Raw genomic sequence first — 21698 nt, 5'->3', positions numbered from 1 at the left:
TACACAAGTCATAAAAGGAAGGAGATCGGTGTAAATGTGTAATTCAACAAAAAACTCGTAAGTTGTCTTTCTGGCAATGCTACAAATCTACCCGCTTTAAACCGGCGTAGCTTGATGCGTGGAAGGGGTGATTTATCTATAAATGCTGACAACTTTTATAACAGCGCGCTGTTATAAAACCGGAATGAAAGCGTTTTAGTAGTCAGCATGGAAACCGATAAGGCCTTGAGCTGATTAACACTAAACCCGGCCAACTTTTTCTTTTTCTGCCCTGAAATAAATTAAAAAGAGACGGTTCAGACTTAATGTGAGCGTCACAGAATCGTCAAATTACGCACGAATGTCTGTTGATCGTGTGTCTTGTGCAATCATCATTGTACACCTACGAATATTTATTGTACCTAATTTTACGAATACCATAATGATCGTACATCTGAACACAAACACACACAAACCTTTTAATCCCATAGATGTAACTGACGGCTATGACCTCGATGAGGACGATGAAGAGCAGGGAGAAGTTGGCTCCGTAGTCGTTGAACATGGTGAACCAGTAATTCCCCGAGGTGGTGGTGAAGCCCAGGCCGAGCAGCAGGCAGAAGACACACACTAGACCTGCAAGCGAACCGCACACATACAGATATTATACCTTGTGATTGTTATTATAAAACATAATGACGTATTATTGTAGGGAAAGATAGGAAAAAATTGCCAAACTACACTGCCGATAAAGTATACAGCTTCATGTTAGCTCCACGTTTAGCAGCTGCAACTTTAAAGTGATGATTACATTAACGCATCAATGATCGCAGGCATTTTCCATCAACCCGGGTCTCACCGTTTAACAACTCGTCGCTGATGTTGGACACACACTTGAAGTCCCGCAGCGGCGTGATGATGGCGGTGACGTTGCCCAGCATGCTTCCCATTCCCAGCAGCAGGAGCATGATGAAGTACAGCACCGACCACAGCTGGGACACTGGCATGTTCTTGATGGCCTCGCTGTACACGATGAAGGCCAGACCCGTCCCCTCCACCGCCTGGAGCCGACGCGGGACAGAGAAGAACAGGCCACGTTCACATTGCTTTTGGTTTGCAAAGCAGAGCGGATGAGATCTTCACTTAGCACACGGGTCTTGTAGCTACGTTACATTTTGACCACTGGGACGAATCGGTTGGTTAGTTTGTTAAGTGAATATACATATTTAGGATTTAATACCAGTCTTTCCATCACAGTGGTTGCGGTTTTTAAACACACAACTTGCCATAAGCACAAAATGTTTTCAGAGTTAAGGATATGTACAAATGACTTGATGATTTGAAGCGGAGGGGTACGTACGGTGTCTAGTTCGTTCTCCAGGTCGCAGCCTTCCAGTTTGTGGGCAATTGCAGCAAACTGCTCTGGGAATGTTGTGTTCAGCCTCTCGATCCACTCAAAGACGCTGTCTATATTGATGCTGTCCTCTGCAAGATCAAACGTATTCAGCAGTAGTAAACGAGTCCTGGAAGAGGGAAAAAAGGCTGTTACATGACGAGTCATGTCATCTCACAGTGCCCAGAACCTCCAATTGGCGCTTTAAATAACCTCCAGCTGGCCATCAGTCAACAATGACTAACAGGGAGACACTGACAGGTGGCTTCAGAGTGACCACACTCACTGTCAGCTACGGCGCCGAGAAGGAGATCCTACCACATGTCCGTCACCGGCATCATGAGCTTTGAAACCCGCATGCGGTAGTTTTCAGGCAAAAACCAAAGGGGAAAGGACATGGAAAAGAAGAAAGAAGCAGAATGGCACAGGGGAGAGAGAGGGAGGGAGGGGGTGAGGGGGGGGGGGGGGGGGGCGCTACCTTTATAGCAAACGTGTTTGGGTTCGTACACATTAACACAGCAGCTGCTCAAAAGAAGAGAATGACCATTTCCCTCGAGTGACCCAGCAGGAGCACAAGAGTTGGACCTCAGAACTCAGCCCCTTCCACAGGTTTATTGTGAGGAGCCGCCTTGGAAGGAAGTCCACGGCCAAAACCAGACCCTTATTCTATTAGGTGTCCAAGCACAGCTCAAAGCGCCTCTGGAACTTGAGCAAGGCACTCCACATCTTTAACACCTCATCCAGAAGAACCCGTTCTCTCTGGCATACAACGAACCCACATACATAAGAAAAATATGAATTTTAATTGCATCAATAAAAAATTGAAAAAAAATGAAAAACTAAAAAAGAAACCATTAGATGAACTCAAGCTACAGTTTACACACACGCGCACGCGCACACAGTTAAGGGGCACACATGCACACAGTTGGAAGCGTGAACTGGCACATACAAGTCAGCTAAACACACACCCACAGACACACACGCACACACCTGTCCAAGCAGTTCTCGTAGTTGACGGTGGCCTTGAACCCGTAGATGGCGAAGGTGACAATGCTGGCGAAGATGGAGGTCCCGCAGTTGATGAGGGAAACAATGACGGCTTGGCGCTCAAAGTTGTTGTGGTACTGGTTGTAGCTGGCAAACGCTATGAGCGTCCCGAAGCCCAGGCCCAGCGAGAAGAAGATCTGAGTGGCCGCGTTGATCCACGTGGTGGGGTTGGCGAGCTGTTCCAACTGAAAGCAGACAGACGCACAGACGAGCTCAGCTGCAACCACACACATACAAATACGGGGGCAAAACATCTCACAACTGTCACAAAGCACAACACAGCCGTACCTTTGGTGTGAACATGTATACAACACCGTTGACGGCACCATGGAGAGTGAAGCCCCGAACAAGGTAAATAAAGAGGACCACGTATGGAAATAAGGCTGTGAAATACACCACCTACGGATGGAGACAAACATTTAGGGTCAGAGTTCAAATGTGGTGGTGAATACGTTGGAAAAAGAGGAGGCTTTTGGACACCGTCATCATATACCCCACTATTACCCCTCAATATACCGTATGCTACACAATCGTTTAAAGTGCAATTTTTCAGTTTGGTCCAGTTTGGTCTGTATGTTTAACAATTGTCATTTCCTTTTATTGTTTCTGATTGCATGGGCAAAGATCATTCATATGGCCGAAAACATATCTATGAACAGGCAGCTGATGCTGTCCAGATCGGGGACGAGCACCCAATTTGGTGTAGTACGAATGGGTTTGTTTGGGTTTTTATCATTGGATGAATTCATTTTTCCAATATCGTAAAGGTTCTCAGTCACAATTGGCTTACTAGATCTGAACCACGCACAAAAAGAAATACCTCTCAGTGTTTATGCTTTCAATATTCCCAATCGGAGGGACCTACAGGACTCTTACCTTTCCCGTTGACTTCACTCCTCGGACAATGAACAGGTAGGTAAGCACCCAGGCCAGCACGAGGCACATTGCCTGGCCTGTATGAATGCCTCCGTTCTCCTCAATTGAAGGAGAGATGTTCAGCGTCTCCCTGTAGAAGAAGTACTGGGTGGGTGTACCCTTCTCACACTCCTCTAACGGTCCCGTCTGATTGGAGTTGAGGGGGCACTCTGCCCAGGGCAGGACCGACTGAGATGGGAGAGAACAGAGAACAGTATAGGAACGTTAGCTTACTGCCCAAGCGCTATACAAAAGTTTAAATATATGTATGTATAATATTGGCTACTGACATCATTTACAGAAGTTTGTTAGTTAGCAGCTCACTTGAAATGAATGAAAGAGGTACCAGAAGCTCCATGCATTGATGACGTTGTAATAGAGACACAGATACAGGGACGTCACAACACTAGCGAAACCTAAACCGAGAAAATCATACAAGAAAAATTTCAAATCATGAAAAAGGACAACACTTTTTTGACATTTCACTTTTTCCACAAGCACCAATTAACCAGTAAGTCTTCCATGTCAGTTACAAGCTCTGTGTCCAAATGCAATGAGCGACGCCCGCAAAGGTCTAATTGCCAGAATTGTGTCGAAAAGTAATGCCTCAAATATTGTGTGAAGCATTCCGTCGTCTTTTCTGTCCTATGAGAGACGGTTCGACGTGTTGGCTTTTCACCACTGCCAATCCAACAGGCTGTTCTCCATCAGACAGGCGGGGGCGCTGCCCCATCAGCCCCGTGTCTGAATGCAGTGGTTTCTGTCCCAAAACCTGCATCGGTCAGTCAGCACAGGAACTTACCTACTCCCCCCAAGTACGGGCTGATGGCCGTCCACGCCCCGATGCTGCCCAGGCTCATCTTCTGACCAATGGCAAGCTCCAAGTAGAATAAGGGGATACCCTCCAGAACCAGCATGATCAAATATGGAATCAAGAAGCCCCCTGAAGGAGTAAATAGAGAACTGTAGTGAAAAAACAGTAGAACATCAACAGAAGTCCACGTTAAGCCTCTGACAAATTCCATTTTTTGTTGTTGTATAAAAACCAACTCAAGGATAAACCAATTTGTTTTTTAGAGGTCAAAGGTCAATGTGATCTCATGTCTGTCCCATTCTTGTGATATCTCGGGAGCGCTCTGACCGGATCTCTTCATACTTACCACAAATGTGCATTTGCGGTCTCTTCGACCTCACAAGGAAAGTCCTTGGACATAACTCAAGAATTTCGATTAAAATCTTTTTTTAGAGCAACCAGCAGGAAATTTGGGCCATTTCTACAGACTTCAAGTTCATGAGAATTGATATAATCAAAAGCTTGAAACCAAAGCCCTACAGCATTATTTACATAATTTGTTTTTTTGCTAGTAAACGAAAAAAAAGATTATTTATTTGGCTTTTAACAGGGTCTCCCTTAAATCTAAACCAATGCACCCGATCAAAGCCTAATGGAAATAAGGCATCATATTCACTATAAATGATGTTGGGTAAGTAAAAACAGTAGACGTGTTTTTATTGTTTAGTGATCCGTGACTGGGTCCCAATAAAAACATCCTCCACAATCATCCCATGATAACACGGTATCTCAACACTTTAGGACCCGTCTGATAAGACTGGCAACGCCCCGGTTTATTCTTACCTAATGCTACTGGTTTATCCCAACCGCCCCGCAGGAGGCATAGGGAGAACCATCACGGCACTGATCCTCATTCATACAGAAATGTTACATATAGATAGTTTCTGTTACCTACGGGTGCTGTGGACTGTATCCACGGTAACATCAGTACATGTGTTTTCCCTCTCTGTAACTTTGCTGCAGCCGAGCACAGCTACTGAACTGCTGCTTGTACTCTTTGCTCAACACAGCAATACAGGAGTGATTTGGACCAAATAGTGCCTTAATGACACAAAGACACATTTAAAAGGAACACGGCAGAGCGTGGGCCGATGATATCATCACACGCAGAGAAATATCCAACCTTTAACTCAAGGAGTGGACCAGCTTGTTGAGATATTGCATTTTAAGATATTATAACATAGTTGTAATAATCTGCTGCACTGCACAGCGATGCATTGACAAATGTTGTATTCATAAAGTAGATATAGATAATAGAAATCAAATTGTAAATGTGTGTCGTTCATGTGTTTATCTTCGTCGTCTTCCTGTCCTTTAGCTCTGGTGCTACAGCAGCAGTAAAGTGTAAAGTCTGGAGATAAGCTACATCTACTCATCGTGGTTCTACCCGTTTATGACCTGCAACAAGTCATTCACAGTAAGTCATAGTGGAACCCTTTGATTACACAGAGACACCTGCTAAGACTCACGTCACACTCAATAAACCACTGAATAAAATCATCCAGAGTGCCAGAAAAATCTTTATTTTTCATTTACAAAACGTTAAGCAGAAATACCCTTGTGTTGAAACGAGCACAAGCAAACAACGTGGACCATAAATGGACCAAACACACTGTGCGCTGAGACACGGGCAGAATGCAGATGGAAGCTTAGACGCTCTTTACTTGCGTTGCTCCGCTGCTAAGCACATTCCTGGCTGACATTATTCAGTGGGGGGCCCACGCCGTGTGAGGGGCCCCCGGGCCGGGGCCAGTGACTTACCTCCACCGTGCATTTGACAGAGGTACGGAAAGCGCCACACGTTTCCCAGTCCCACCGCGTACGACACGCATGCCAGGATGAACTGGACCGGGTTGTCCCAGTTGGGTCTGGCTTCTTTCCCCATCTTCTGCGTCCTGAGAGCGCGTCCGGACTGCAGGTGGCGGGGGCCGCGGCGTGCGTGTGTGTGTGTGTGTGTGTCTGCAGGGGGGCCAGGGGAGGGGAGGGCAATAAAAACAGAGTGGATCAGTGTGTGCGTGGGAGCTGCGCGCCGCCGCTCTTATAAGCAGCTCCCGGTGATTGTAAGGTGGAGGAGGGGGAGGATGGGGAGTGTGGGGGGGGGGGGGGGGGGGAGGGTGTTTCATGTGTGTTTTTACATAACTCCTCCTCCCACAACTTGAGAACGCTGGAAAAGCTTCTCCCAGTGGAGGTGTAGTCCTGGAGACACATATTGTACCTGTTGGATGACGAGGCTTTTTTTGTAGTAATTATTGAAAGTTTACAAAAAAAAAAAGTAGCTTCAATGTGTCCCAGTTAAAGAAAACTCCACTCTTGTTGTCACAATGTGGGTCCCTGTGAGGGTGTTGTCAACACGTCTGTGAGGTGGCCGCACAAGGAAGATAACCCGGGTGAATAATTACACACATTAACTCTCCAGTAAACTGACGTTGCCATTTACGCCAACCGTCATGCCTCAATGTTCCACTGGAACGTGTGATAGTCTCACATTATAGACCAGTAACTTATCAGTTATCAATCAAAAAGCAATTACGGATTCATTGATCCCAGTTGTATTGAACTTGGGAAACTACGAGAGAGCATCAGTCATCCTGCAGAGCCATTCAATAATTGCAGAACTGTATAATAAGTTCTGTTATTGTATCCGTCCATTCAAGGTTCCATTTGTTAAAAATTAATCAAATGATGCTCGAATTCTACGTGAACAACTTCTTCAGGTTAAGGTGTGACGACAAACAACAGGTTGAATATAAACCAGGATGCAGCAAATATTATGTGTGAGTTCCTTGCTGGGAAGGTTACAGGTCCGTAGAACCGAGTCACTTCAAAGACAAGAATGCACAGGATCGCAAAACACACTTCTGAGCGTTGGAAAGCGTCGATGGAGACAAGCTGATGTTGATGAGAGCCGAAGTCCAGCATCCACCTGCGCTGCCGCAGGGCAACGCGTTAGCCGGTTTTCATTTTGTTCATGCACTCACACAAAAGCTTGTTATGTCTTTGAGATCAAGCGATGCTTGAAATGGTAGCTGGGAGTTTGCGGTTGAAGTTACTTTACCTATTTATTAATGACCAAATGTTTCAATCGGTCCAAGTAAACAAGCGGCACTCTGCTTCAACGGCAGCTACTACCGACATCGCATTACAGTATCGTAGTGTTTTCCCTCTTTTTCCTCGTCATTCCCAGAAGGCTTTGGTCTTTTCGACATGATATAATATATTTGAGGCTGTTAGAAAGGTTCCCACATGCTGCCCTGCTTGTGACTGTGGATAAGCCGTAGAAATGTTCCGCCAAACTGTTCTTTTCAAACGGTCACTTTTCGTGTTCAAATCTGGATTTTTCTTCTCTATTAGACTTACAAGATGAATGGTCCATCCCAATGAATTTGCAATTATTGCGAGAGGCCATCCCCTACTGTGTTGTCCATTTCAGGTGAGCACTACAATACCATCGTTGGATCAACCGTACAGTAACAAAGTAAAACACATACTTAGAAGATAGTAGAAATAATATGATTAAGCGATACAATAAAAAAAGCAGGTGAGTTTAAAGATATGCTTTGTTGTCTCAAATCTTGAGCAATGATCCTATAATCAAAATGCCACTGCAATAAAGCACGTGGAAAGATAACACAAACCATAAGGAAGGAAGAGTTAAAACACTTGCACATGCCTTGTGAGATAAAAACTATAAATAGACAGACGTTAGGAAAATGAGGAAAGAAAACCATCAAACCCATAAAACCATAACACTGAAAGCATGAAAAGGCAACAGTGCCTCAGCCGGTTGTCTTGTTAACTACGCCCAGGGATGTAATAAACATACGACAGATATAATAGGATTTCTATTTTTTAATGGTCTCTGTTTAATTGAATGGTTTCCGTGTGATTAAAGTCCTGTCAAGAAGAACAGATGATATGAAATACTCCATGACGAAGGTTCTGTCACAACATCAGTGTGTACGAATGCAGCGGGACACATTTTCCATGTCTGCTATAATGTGTGTCCTAAAAGCAGCCTATACGCACTAAAACTGGGCCAACAGGTATGTTGAATTCCAGGGCACACTTGGCTCAAATACGACCGTATCGATCGTATACGATCCGTAACCCTAAACACATGTATCTCCATTACAAGGCAGTTACATTTATCAAAGCCTTCTGTAATCCATTTACAGGGACATTGAGAATAAGAGTCTATCCTCGGACCATCAGGATGATGGACTTTGTCCAGAGCATCTGTTACTGAGTGTGGTCGTGTTTTTATTCCGTGGTTATTCTGCAGAGGCATTCGGTTTTCGGGTGTTCCAGTCCTTATGATGATGAATCCCCAAAAATCACACGCACCCTGAGGTTGTTTCTTCAAATGTAACCTCTGCTTGCATGGTTGAACTCGTAGGATTTAGTGGTGAAACATCAGTGTGAGGTCAGCTAAAGGTCATAACTTAAGCTTTATGATGCCATCTTGGTGAACTGCAGCAGCAATCTCCCTGCTCTGATGAGTCATTTCCATCATTATTTGGGTTTGATTTACTGGAAGTAATTTAGGAAGGAAGCCATCATCATGTCAGAGCAGATCGTCACAAGAAGGTTCTCAAAAGACAAAATAAAAACGCCATAGAATATAAATGAATAAAGAGGTAAACCACCGGGTTACACAAATAACAGTCCAAACAGGAAGGTCTAAAGCTATTGGAAAAAAAAGTCTGCAGTGTTTAAAGATCTTTAATCCAACAATGGAAGTGCAAAGTCGTTAAAGTAGTGCAGGTAGTTGCGGATAATGCACACACCTCACTAGGAGCTGTTTTCATTGAATACTGTTTCCACTAACGGACCAAAAGAAAACTGTGATTCACTCCGATGCAGGTCACCATCATGACTCTGCTGGTTGTGTAATGGCCCACGTGTGGCGTCCTGCTGTGTCCCACTTAGGCTGTTTTTTGAGACCATGTTCCTGTGGGGCGGCGGCAGGCTCGGCCTGTGGGGCTGTGGGCCGTTTGACCCGGCAGGAACTGAGTGAAGAATCGCTTGTGGGCCGATGTGAGAGTTTTTGGACAGAGGACGCCGCATGTGTACAGAGCTGTACAAAATAAAACGAATTGAATAGAATTAAAAAACAGCACAACTTTAAATGGTGAATTCAAGAGGCCGAAGGCTGCACTGACTTTCCTCTACTGTATGGTACCCAATGGTTCCTCTACTATATGAAGCTGGCACTGAAAGGATTCCGTCTGGGATTCAGAAATCTCTCCTGATAGGCTCCTCATGCAGAATGAAGACTCTGCTCCTGCTGTTCGCCTCCATTCGGGACAAACGTATCTCGGCGGTCAAACAATGTCACATTATTACTGGGTGGAGGGGTTGCCCAGAACCCTGAGCAGGGGATGAAGTGACAAAGACTTGTAGTGAGTATGAGGGGACATAAGGGGACGGTGTTATGGAGCCATTAGTCCACATGGGGAGGGGGTCGTGGTGGCTGGATTGTTTTTTCCCCAGCAGATGTTCTTTGTCTACAACTGTCATTGTCCCCAAATCATAACCAAGTATTTCTGTGACCATGATGACAAAGGTCCTGTTACTTGGGTTAAAATCGTTACTTTGATAAGTGCTTATTTGAATATACATCAAGTTGACAAAGGAGCATCTCAAGGGGGCCAAGACTGCGTCCTTAAAGCAAATCAAGTGAGACTTTGGCCGGCTTGCTAGCCAAACTAGCCACAGAAAACCCAGCTTAACCCTCTGTGCATCGCAGGAATATTTGGACGGACACAGGACACAGGAATGTGTGGTTGGATGTCGGTGGGCAAAAACGTTGTTTTGTGTCTGGCGCTTACTCCTTAGGACTTCAAGACTGCAGCCCTCTCTAAGTGACACGCAGGTCGCCTGAGCCTGTTACGTCACCCAACTTTAGTTATATCACCAGGAATGCTGACCGGGTGGCAGATCAGGGCCAACGTTATAAACAAGACTAATCCTGGCAACACTAGAGGGGGTTAATGCGTTTTTGATGTCAAGATCAAAAAAGCAGCTGAACTGACAAGCTCCATTAGTTTCTCTCCCATTCTTGTGCTGACGTACTTCCCCCACTTGATTGCGACACGCTGCCGTACAGTATTGTGTTAATCCCTCAGGCCACACACTACTAAAGCTCCAGAAGAGTCCAGGATACAGGGTACATGTTGGGTACCTGTTCTGTACCTGTTGGGTACATGTTGGGTACATGTTGGGTACCTGTTGGGTACATGTACATGTTGGGTACATGTTGGGTACCTGTTGGGTACATGTTGGGTACATGTTGGGTACATGTTGGGTACCTGTTGGGTACATGTTGGGTACATGTTGGGTACATGTTGGGTACATGTTGGATACATGTTGGGTACCGGTTGGGTACATGTTGGGTACCTGTTGGGTACATGTTGGGTACACATGAGGGCGCGGTTAACCTTTGTCTCGCTCTCATGGCTGCTTTTGAAATGATTACAATGAAATTGTGAATAGTGCACTTGCAGCCGACTACCTCGTGGGTCCGGGTCCGTGGGAGACAGGAGACCGGCTGGAGCGTCCAGCGCTGAGCCTTCTGCTCTGCACCACGTGATGCTGCGAACGCCAGCTGCAGCTGCACGGCAGAGAAGAATCTGTTTTGCCTGGTCCCCCACAGACAGGACACCCCTCTGCCCCAGATACACCCCTCTGTCTCGACCCCTCTGTCTCAGATGCTTTGATTGTTTGTGTGGGATGCGTCACAGCTCTGCTTGGGTGGCGGGGAGGCCAGGAAAGCACATTGTGTGCGGGTAAGAGAGGTCTTGTGGAGAGGGTTGCTTTAGAGCAGTCTGGCTGGCGGGGAGTGGGGGGGTTTAAAAGGCCCAACGCTCAAGGAGGCCGATGCTGTTTTCATGAACTAGAACTGCTTCAGCGGTCTTTTAAATCATCATCCTTGTGGAGCGTGTCAGCTGGGGATAAACACCCAAATAATGTGACACATTACTGCAGTGATCACTCTGTTTGAAGGCCGACCTTTTGCACTCCTCCTCGACCTCATTCCCAAACTTCAGAACCACTGTTTGTCTTCCACACGTAGAGGAGTACTAGTTGTTCTGGCCCCTGAAGCCGGTCTGCTGCTTCAGGGGAATATTAGTAAATAACACCGGGTCTCTAAATAATAAATAAATAATAACGGGTACCGGTTGTTCTTGTTCTCATCGAATAGCTCGAGTTTTGTTCTTTTTCACCATGGAGAGCAAACATCGTTCTTGGATATTGAAAAGGTCAAAGGTGAGAACGGATGCTTGCAGGTAATAAAGTAAAGCATTGACTGTTTCAAACAAAAATATGAAAGAAGCTACCATCAACAAAGTGTGTTGTATTCAGTGCTGAGCTGAACGTCTTTTTATCATGTTGTCCCTTTGTTGTAGATCGGTTCAGTGAGACGGAAGACAGCAAATCACTCCGCGATGATACTGTAACTGTTTTACTCAAAGTGTTGTTACAAGCAATAAACAAGCATTGGAATATATTTCCACCTCAAAAAGATAAAGACACAATGGTGAAGCCAAGAATAGAACAATCTGTATTATTGTTCCTTATGGTGAACTACGACAATGTGACAATTACATTCATCTGTACAGGCAACTGTAGTCAGACCACAGACCCATCGATGCATTCGGCAGCTGGCTGGGCTGAACGTGATGCAGTAGGAGGTTGAATGCAGTGCGGCCCGGATGCTGCTGTCAGGCATCGGAGCGCCGGTTGGCTCTGCCTCTCGCGCTGGTTTGCTCAGTTCAGCCATCACGGGTAGAGGAGCCTCAAACGCGTTGGTCTTGATAGCTCTCAGCTTCTCCTGGTAGTCCGTTGGCAAGCCGTTCTGCCCCCCCCCCGTCATGGTCACCTGCAGCGGTTGAAGTAGTCCAACGCATTTACTGTGCATCATTAAAGTCACAGATATATTTTTTCACAACCAATAACAGCCACAAATCCGCAAATGCCCTCCAACATCACCATGGATGGCTTGAACTTCAGCTGTATAGAGTTTGCAAATTGAAGGACCCCAAATGTTCTCCAGGCTATATTTGATTACACAGTGTATTAAAGGCACATTAATTACTCACCACCTACAATGCATACATAAATAAAGATGATTTCTTGGCCATATCGGGATTATCCACTAAACTATATCAGAGAAGTCTTTCCACCTCTGCACTGTACTAAACAGAGTATTGTCCCGTATGTGAGCTGTATCCAAAGAACTGCTAGCATAACAGGGGGATCAGCACAGTTGACTCTGTAGAAGACAAAGCTGTGACAACAAAGCGACGATGTCCCTCTGCGCACGCTGCCTTTCCCTCATGTTTGGAGCTCTCACGTGTGCAAAGAACAGTCTGGTACTGGCCGGCGGCTCTGTTAAACGAGAGCAGGTGTGTCCGGGCTGCTGGGACCCGCTGGTCAGATGACGAGTGCTGTAAACAGACCGATTCCTATTCCAGATGCTTCACAGAGAGAAATAATAATACCATTAAAACAACCACGTTCACACAGGCAAAAAGACGCTGTCATGACTCCCAATGTAGCATCACACAGGAAAGTCCATGACAGTGAGATTCCCTTATTAGTCAATTATTAGTTTCTTTGGTATTATTACTATTAGTTTCATACAGACGTGCATGCCGATGTTGTCCAAGTCTTTAATTAATCATGTATCAACTAATTGTATTGTTTTTTTAATGTTAACAAAGGAGTCATTTATTGCAGGGCTGCATCAGCCTGTGAGTCTCATATATCTATTCCTGTGTGATAGCGCTCAACTGCTGAAACACATCAACGAGCGCTTCGGTTCCTCTGGGGGACACGTTCCTTCCTGCCTGACCCTTTTGGACCTTTGCCTTCCACCACTTTGTGTGTACCGCTGGACCTATCCTCGACCCCGTCCACGAATAAAACCCAGCTGTGACTTTGTCTCCCGGGTCGTGATTCACCACTGATCGACTGGAGAATGCAGGAGGTACTTGAAGATGTTGTTGTTTGGGCTTTTTAGAGAAGAATAACATTCATCATCTGATATCACAGCAATGATTACTCTCTCCAGAAGAGGCTGAGAACACACACACCCGCGGTAGAGGTCAGAGGTCGGAGGAAGATCACAGAGGGGGGGGCATTAACGCATTTGATGGGTGAAAACTTTACCTGTCCAGAGACTCCAGGTCAGACGTGCTCATCCTCCACACCAGACCCCACACCTCCTGCCCGGGGCTGCGCTCTACGGTGGCCACACCCCCGTGCCACCGCTCGCTGGCGAGGCCTTTATGGTTCCCAAAAACCAACCTATGGTCCTGGAGGGGAGAACAAATCTTAAGTGTGGACCTTCAGCCGGGCCGCGCAGTGGACCTTAGCAGACGGGTTCCTGAGCCGGAGCCGCTACTGCAGCAGGTTGCTGCCGGGCGCAAGTGCAGGAAGGTGAGGTGGTTCTCCATGTGGCCACCGGCTTCAGGCAGGGAGGAGGTGCTGGTGGGTGAGCGGGATGTGAGCAGTCGGAGGGAGGCGACACAGAGGCGAGTGTTTGCTGGAGCGACGGGTTGAGGAAACAGAAACGAAGCAGCGGCCTTCCAGCGCTCGCACGCCATTCTAACGGTAATCCCCCGCGCTGCTATGGAGCGCTATTATCCCTCACAATGGCCTGATTCATGCGTGGAGCCGACCGGCCTGAGCCGCACACACACACACACACACACACACACACACACACACACACACACACACAATGTGGTAATATCTTGGAAAAGCTGAAATAAGTGGTTTAAATAACCAAAGAGATATATTAGAAGATTACATACAGAACCATTTTTGCTAAACTTTTCTTTTAACATAGTGAACTGTGACTTTTACTTTATTTTTAAACAGTAATAGGAATTTCGTAACAATTTGGTAAATACAGCTCAGAGTACTTTTGAATGACTGTTTTCACCATTTTGTGTTGTAAGTTTTTTTGTTTTGTCTTTTCAAATATTGTGTAGTATTTCTTTTTCAACATACTGTTGTATTCATTTTTGTTGTTGTTCAATGCTATTACTTCTTAAACTTTTTGCTTTAAAATGGATCTCATCGAGAAAACCCTCGTCCTTTAGGGGCCTTTAGAATCCAGAGCTCTCTCCCCGCTGATGGTTCGGAGGTCAAACAACAAGTCAAAGTTTTTGCAGAGTCGACGCGCTTCACACAAACTGAACTGCTCGTTACTGCAGTTCAACAAAGTCTCCCCCTTCTCCTTTGCAGGCGCGCTCCCTTTTCAGTTGGAGCTAAGGAGTCAAGGCCGTGTTTTATGGACACGATGTTCCCAGTTGAGCAATAAAGTTGCATTTAAATAGAATGCACTGAAATTTGCCAGAATAAGCAATTACTTTTGTATTACTTTTTTCAGCAAACCACACCACGACTTTTATCAACACAGCACGTTGCGTCCCTATTTTGAATATATAATTTACTCACCTTTAACTGCGACGCTGCGATGTCCAAAAGCAGTGTTGATTATGGGGAGCTTATACATTCATTTGATCACTGGCAGGCCCAAAAGAATAGAAACCTGACACAAGGTGTCGTTGTTTTGCCTGAGATATAAATAATGAGATGGAAATTGAAATGGTGTTTGTTTCTTGTTAAATTTCTGTTTATTTCTTAGACTTTTTAATCTTATAAACTGCAGTAAACTAAATTGGGAATGATTGCAGTGGGAATAACCAGAGTTGCTGTGAGGACCTGAGTGGTGTCAACACACATTCACATGTTACTTTGAATAAAAGTCATTTTCTTTTAAAAAGACATCAGTGGAAAATCTCAACCTGTATGAGAACTTTGTGTTTAAAAGCCCGCGTGCTCTGGTGTATAATGAATGCATATTGAGAATACGTACATTGCCTTCAGGTGGAGAGTAACATCAGGAATATCTGCTTTCAGTAACAAGCAGATTGGATGCTGTAAACTTATAATTCATGACATTCTTTTGATTTTATATATTTAGGATATCTAAGACTGTTGATCATATTATAATTTCCTATCAAGGTCGCTGCTCTTGATTGACTTATTTTTTACTTTGAACCTTAATATAGTTCGTAAATGGTGGATGTTTGTAGGGATTGAGAATCCCATACCTTTTCTCTGAGGTTAAATAACTGTTTGTTTATTTTGAATATACATACACACAATATGAATATACATATTTATTTGCAAATACGTTTTGTTTTTTAACCTTTCCAGTGTTTTCTTGTCCCTGTCTCACGTTGCCCCCCAGGTGGCAGCGTGCACAAACTAGTAGTTTCCACAGGGAGGCAGTTGTGTCTCTTTCTCTGCTTCCAGAGTTGTAGAGGTGAAGATGTTCCACGTGTTCAACTGCACGCACACGTGAAGTGGCATCGCCATGCTGTGGACCTTTTATAATATTGTATTTATCTATAAAAGTAAATACATCTATTCAAGTCGGTTTTTTTGTGAATAATACTGAATGTGATTAAACTGTGTACTCCACAATATTTCTACTCTACATACTGTACATAAGATTCACTTTAGGGCTTTAGATTTGACATCAAATCAATCTAAAATGTATTTCTCATGGCTTGAACTACCAAACTACTATGATAGGTAACATTAACTCTAGAAGCAGCTTGGTTTCCATCAGTCACTTATAATAATAATCCAAGCTACTTCGACCTGTGACAAATTACTTGAGATAATCTAGGGAAAGTGAAAGTAAATATTTTCTCATGTTACATTTACAGATAATCTGTAATTCTGTAATCTGTAATTGTTCAGTTTATTTACATGTTGTATTTAGTTAATATTGTACAATTGCTCCAATTTAAACACTGCAAATGAATGTACCTTTGTTTTTGTAAGTGCATTATGTGATGAACCAAAACACTGAAGAAGAGAAGAACCCCAAAATCCAGGGGAGGAGAAATGTGATCAGAGACCTTTATTTAAAAACAAATACAGCGATTGTTGAGTCTGCTGTCTACAGTGACGTGTTGCATAGGTTTGTTTGTTTCCACTGTCAGATGGAGGACGAGGTGTCTATTTGTCGATGTCACAGCGCTATTTCCCCCCCGGGAATATTCCCACTATGTCTTTATACTCCAATGGAATATTTAACGCTGCTTCTATCAAAGACTAAAAATAGGGAGGAATAGTTTGGAGCTGAGATGCTGCAGATGATCACACATACAGTAGCACTGCTTGTTTTAGCATTGAGTCAACTACCTGGCATCCTGGGACACACGAGACTGGACCTCAAAGTACTGTAATAATCCATCGTGGTCTTGGTGCTCCCATTCCGATCCTGATCCTCGCTACAGATGTGTCTACAGATGTGTCTACAGAGTGCACGATGGCACCTATTAGTTACAAATACAAATACAGCTGTTTGAAGAACAGTATGTGGGAAAAGCTGTTATATGAAAGCAGATATATTATTGGATGATCTTTGAGGTGATGGAGTTTACTACTTAAAGTTACTACAAGGAGCCTTCGATAGGTTTGGTTCTTGCGGACCAGGTGGACCAGGTGTTTCAGTGAGTACCACAGCTGTATGTGGTTCCAAGCAGCAGCTACCAGAGTCCTTTTGGAAAACTATTCATTTTACTGCAGACAGTCGGTTTCCGGTTCTGGTTCTCTACTTCCCACGGAACTCGATGAATCGGTCGTCCTGGACCACGAGCAAGTTCCTCCCGAGCGCCACCTGCACTGTGGCCGACCCCCACCTAGAGGGTGCAGCGGTGGTCCTGGTCCGAGCTCTCCACCTCCCGCTGGATACGGAGCTGGAAGAGTTTCTGCTCTTGTTTGCTTATAATCAGCTTCACACTGAGACTGTTTCATAACCGGGTAAAAAAAAATCCTTGTAGCAACTTTAACCAACCCTGTAGTCCTCCATCTACGGCACAGACCTCTAAGCCAGCAGACTGAGCAGGGAAACGTCACAGCTCAACTCACAGCTAACGCAGAAAAGATAACTTTGTACGACTACACTTTATTGTTTCATTTGGCTTTAAAACTGCATTGGCTCATTACACGAGCAAGCTTGTCATATATCTTGATTATGATCTCCCACATCCAATAAATACATGAAATGAATAACATGTAAAATGCTATTAGCGTGTCATCTGACATGGACCATTGAAACCACAGGTTCCTGAATGGAGAGACGCCACTAGACGGATATGAACAACTTTCCTCTTCTTTCTTTTTTTTACACTAAACCAGGTGAAGTGACCCACTAAAGCTAAAACATTGTCCAAACTGCAGCATAGTAAATGTTCCAGTGGGACATCCAGCTCGTATGTAATGGAGCTCTTCTTCTGCAGCCCATGGGGACGGTTGACTGGAGCGTTTTCATTAGATGTTATGACAGTGAAATATTCTATAGGATTGAGGCTTTCCTTAGTGAAACAATCCTCCCTAAAAAAGCTCGGTCTTTTAAAGTTGAAATGAGTTACAGTACAGAGAAGATCAGTGCGCTGCAGCTACAACTAAAAAAAAAGAACTAGTCTGACAACATTCGGTCCTGCTGCTTCGTACAAAGAGGCTCAATATTTCATCCATCCGTTACAAACATGAACATGAAAACACACACACTGGCTATATTGTACAGTGAATTGTGCAAAACTGTTGTGACCGACAACGTTGATTAGTACTTTGTGCAAACGACTAAAAACTGAGTTTTAGAAAGTCCGTCCCGTCTGTAATACTGTAATCTCAGAAGTGGCTGTAGTACCCGCGTAGGACCGGTCTCACCTCACCGTTGAGCCAACATGTCTCCGATCGGACAGGACTGGAAGAGTGTCCCCCCCCCCCTGTCTTTGGTACCACTTGTTCTGTTCTCTCTCCCTCCTCGAGACTTTTGTCGGCCAGCGCTCGGCCTCCATCGCTCCGCTCCTGTGGTCTGGGATTGGACAGCTGCTCCCGAGGCCTCTGGTCAGTGAGCTTTCCACAGAGGGTTGTGGTACACCCAGCCTTCGCCCTACACACACACACACACACACACACACACACACACACACACACACACACACACACACATCAACCCAACTTAAAGGGGGACTTCAGTGTGTTTCCACCATGTTTTTGTGTTTTGTGTCTAACCCGTTTAATTGCTATCTAACAGCTTAATTGAGTAATGAAATATCCTTTCCAGGATGAACAGAAGTGGAATACTATGTCATGTGTACAGATATTCAAAGCAAAATACATAAACGACTCATATAATAGTAACATAATAGCACAAAAATGATGGCAAAACCACAACAACTAATAATAGCAGCAGTGGATATTATATATAGAAAAATAAGGATATTGAAAGCGTTAAAGGGTTAGAGGGTTAGTTCAAATCGTAATAACAAGAACAGGAGCCGTGTCTCAGTGTAGCATAGCATCAGCTAAATGTAATGTAATGTCAAAGTAATTCTAGTGATGTCGCTGGTGTGCAGACTGCTCACCTCTTTAATGAAATATTTGGGTTTCCAGGGGGTTTTGGTGGCAGCTCTCTGTTTGCCCTCCTTGCGCTGCCTCTCTTCCAGGCGGTGTTTGTGTTCTGTGGCTGCGTCCATATTCCCCGACTTCAGGGACGCTGTGACGTGCTGCCAGAGACGCCTGCAGAAAAGGGAAACACAGATTAACAGCAGTACGTCTGGCATGCGAGTGGAAGACATGACTTACATGTGCACTGTTCCATACACATATTGTGTCTGCTCATAAGAGGTTGTTTGGCCGTCAGCAACTTAACGATTTGGCAGTAGACGTAAAGAAATCTGCTAAAAGCTGATAAACCTTACAGTTAAAGGGGCAGTTAGTAGATTCAAATCAACAAAAATATATATACATATTAGGACGAGTCCGTGGTTCCATTTAAATACTTGAATAGCAACATACAGTGTTTGTCCCTTTTTTAATATGGGAAGCTCTCAAAATAGTTTTTAGAATAAAATAATTCAGAATTTCCCCATTTGACACGCCTGTAACACCACTGCGACCCACTAGAGGGCCCCGCCCCACAGTTTGGTTTGAGAGACACTGATCTGGCCAAGGCTCACTAACAACACGGACAGCGTCTTCTTTTCTTTTCACGTGAACCACATGAAGAGCGGACTCACCGTGACTCGTACGGGCCCTGCTTCTCCGGAGGGAGGATCTTCTTCTTGATGATCGGCTGCTTGGAGGTATCGATGGCCTTGGTTTCCCCGTTGCTGTAGGTGAACTCCAGCACGCCGTTCCACTCCCCCTGCGCTTTGCACACGACGTTTCCTGTCTGGTTGTGCTTCACCTCTGCTGTCACTCTGTAAGAAATCAACAAAGCGTTCTTCAGCACCCGAACACAGCCGTGTGGCGCTGTGCAACATCCCACTGGTATCACCAGCCATGTTGTGTACGAGTTGCCACCTGTATTTTCTCTTATCACATCCAGCATATTCCAAGCATCTGCAAAATACGTTCGCAGGTGTTTGGTCATCGTAAGCTACCGTCTTGGTATTGTATTTATTGTGCCTGCAGAGGGAAATTAAGACTCACCCTCGATGACTAATACAAGTTATTAAAGCGAGGTGCGCCTGAACACCGGGCGTTGCTATTTAAATGGCTGATTTAGCAAATTGGAGCAGCAGAGGAAATGGATATGTCGCTGCGCGGGGGGTAATCACATGAGCAGCATCAAAGGGGGGGGCTGCCTCATGTCCTCCATCCTCTGTAGCATCCATAACTCAATTTGCCTGCATATGATCAAATGCACGGATAACCTGTTTAACTAAAGAGGAAAACCCTGTGTGTGTGTCTAACACATTTAGGGCCCTAAAAGTTCATCAAATTCCAACCAGTTACACCTTGACCTCAGGTGGATGTTTGTGACAAAGCTGATGAAAGGCGGCTTTTTCCAGCGTGTAGGCATGAAAACGGCTGCAAATGCAAAGAATTCCTCAAAGCAAATGCACCATGAAATACGAGAAAAACTATTGTTGGAGAGCTGACTGTGGTCACCAAGCCTCTGGTTGTCCGTAGCGCATCCCGGTGCTAAGCTGTCATTTCTTGTCAATGTGTGTGTGCCGAGGTGGGACGAGAGAAGATGATTGCCGTGGCTTCCTTGGCACAAAGAGGGGTTTGTTCGGGCACGTTGTCTTGCGGCCTACCTGTGGACTTTCCCTCCGTAAAACGGTTTGGTGTGGAAAGTGACGGTGGCAGAGTACCCGCTTTTGGCACAGTTGATAGTGACCTTTCCCCCGAGTTCCACCCACGGCACCGTCAGGATGGAGCGGGCGTAGGCACAGGGCAGAGTGAACACGTACTCCTCATCGTGCTCCAGCAGATACAGCACACCTTGGGAGACGCAGGACACATTTAAGAGACAGTGGACAGGAGGCCAAACTACGTAGCTCTCGATTTATTCTTTGTGGTAATCTTAAACTAGATTAAAAGATTGTGATGTGGGTTCAAATAAGTATGTGTGTGATGCACAATGACATGTTTGCTATGTAACTGACCGTAGTTTAAAGTTGACGCAACCAAACTCTAATGAAATAAATCAGCATTGGCGCCAAAGATCTGCTCATCACATGGAACTTGAGCGGGTAAACCTTGCAGTGGAAAGCGTGGCGTTTCTCATACAGACGCTAAAAAGTGCCTCAGTAAGTCAGACCCCTGCGAACGCTGATCAAGCGTTGGCTTTTACTCTTGTTTTGGTAGAATTACTGTTGGGATTAATACAAAAGACGTTCAGACACCACGTGAATCTACAAAGACAAAGCATAGCATTTACATATTTGAAGTGGAGTAAAAAAAAACACTCATCCATTGAAATGTAGTGACGTTGAAGCATAAATTGCAAATACCCAAACTCAGTAAGCTACAGTGAGAAGTTACACTCATACAAACATTTAGAGTAAGTCAATTTAGTAACATAAATAAACTAAAACTGCCCTTCAGCGTGTCATTTTGGTCGCCGCCTGGCGCAGCAGAACCCAGCGCAGCAGAACCCAGCGCAGCAGAACCCAGCGCAGCAGAACCCAGCGCAGCAGAACCCAGAGCAGCAGAACCCAGCGCAGCAGAACCCAGAGCAGCAGAACCCAGCGCAGCAGAACCCAGCGCAGCGCACAGTTCCTCACACTGCACCCACACATCACACCAGTTATTACTCTCAAATGCAGCCAGTTTAGAAGAGAGACTAGATGACGCTATTTACAGCTGAAGTGGGGGCTTTGTGTCATATTCCCTCGTGATAAATGTAGCACTGGTGTGGATTTACTGTGTTCATCGTCCTGTGGACACAAGTTAGAGTATACAGTGTAAGTGGACTCTCATTATCGCCTCAAACATAAATTAAGACGTAAAAGCCACCATGTCGCTCTGGCTGCAGAATTATTTCGGTCCGGGGACCGCACCGCTTTGTCCAGATTAAAATGTCCTTGACGTCTCATACAGACATTCACGGCCCCTGGAGGGTCCTACTGACTGTGATCCGTGTTGTGAGTTGGACTCACCCTCCTTGACTCCTGTTTC

At 45.0% G+C, this 21698-nt stretch overlaps 2 protein-coding genes and 1 pseudogene across 2 annotated transcripts in view; all 3 read right to left on the bottom strand.

Annotated features, from left to right (window-relative positions):
* The window catches only part of slc6a20 (solute carrier family 6 member 20), a 7960-nt gene extending 1711 nt beyond the window's left edge, over nt 1–6249 (bottom strand). Inside the window, exons 1-9 of the mRNA XM_040164273.2 lie at nt 5949–6249; nt 4137–4277; nt 3659–3750; nt 3296–3523; nt 2708–2818; nt 2363–2604; nt 1340–1502; nt 839–1040; nt 456–615 (exon numbers count right to left, since the gene is read on the bottom strand). Coding sequence (XP_040020207.2) covers nt 456–615; nt 839–1040; nt 1340–1502; nt 2363–2604; nt 2708–2818; nt 3296–3523; nt 3659–3750; nt 4137–4277; nt 5949–6072 — 1463 coding nt within the window. The 5' untranslated portion in view covers nt 6073–6249. The remainder of the gene's footprint in view (nt 1–455; nt 616–838; nt 1041–1339; nt 1503–2362; nt 2605–2707; nt 2819–3295; nt 3524–3658; nt 3751–4136; nt 4278–5948) is intronic.
* A 5531-nt stretch (nt 6250–11780) lies between these two features.
* LOC120810069 (gamma-glutamylcyclotransferase-like) lies at nt 11781–13839 on the bottom strand (annotated as a pseudogene).
* A 2283-nt stretch (nt 13840–16122) lies between these two features.
* The window catches only part of LOC120810056 (oxysterol-binding protein-related protein 10), a 32383-nt gene continuing 26807 nt past the window's right edge, over nt 16123–21698 (bottom strand). The window contains exons 9-12 of the mRNA XM_040164271.2: nt 20333–20519; nt 19307–19489; nt 18653–18806; nt 16123–18177 (exon numbers count right to left, since the gene is read on the bottom strand). Of these exons, the coding sequence (XP_040020205.2) occupies nt 18133–18177; nt 18653–18806; nt 19307–19489; nt 20333–20519 (569 nt within the window). The 3' untranslated portion in view covers nt 16123–18132. The remainder of the gene's footprint in view (nt 18178–18652; nt 18807–19306; nt 19490–20332; nt 20520–21698) is intronic.

The sequence above is a fragment of the Gasterosteus aculeatus genome, chromosome 20 (assembly GCF_964276395.1).
Source record: "Gasterosteus aculeatus chromosome 20, fGasAcu3.hap1.1, whole genome shotgun sequence".
Classification (NCBI taxonomy): Eukaryota; Metazoa; Chordata; class Actinopteri; order Perciformes; family Gasterosteidae; genus Gasterosteus; species Gasterosteus aculeatus.
This window is presented reverse-complemented; position numbering and strand designations above follow the sequence as displayed.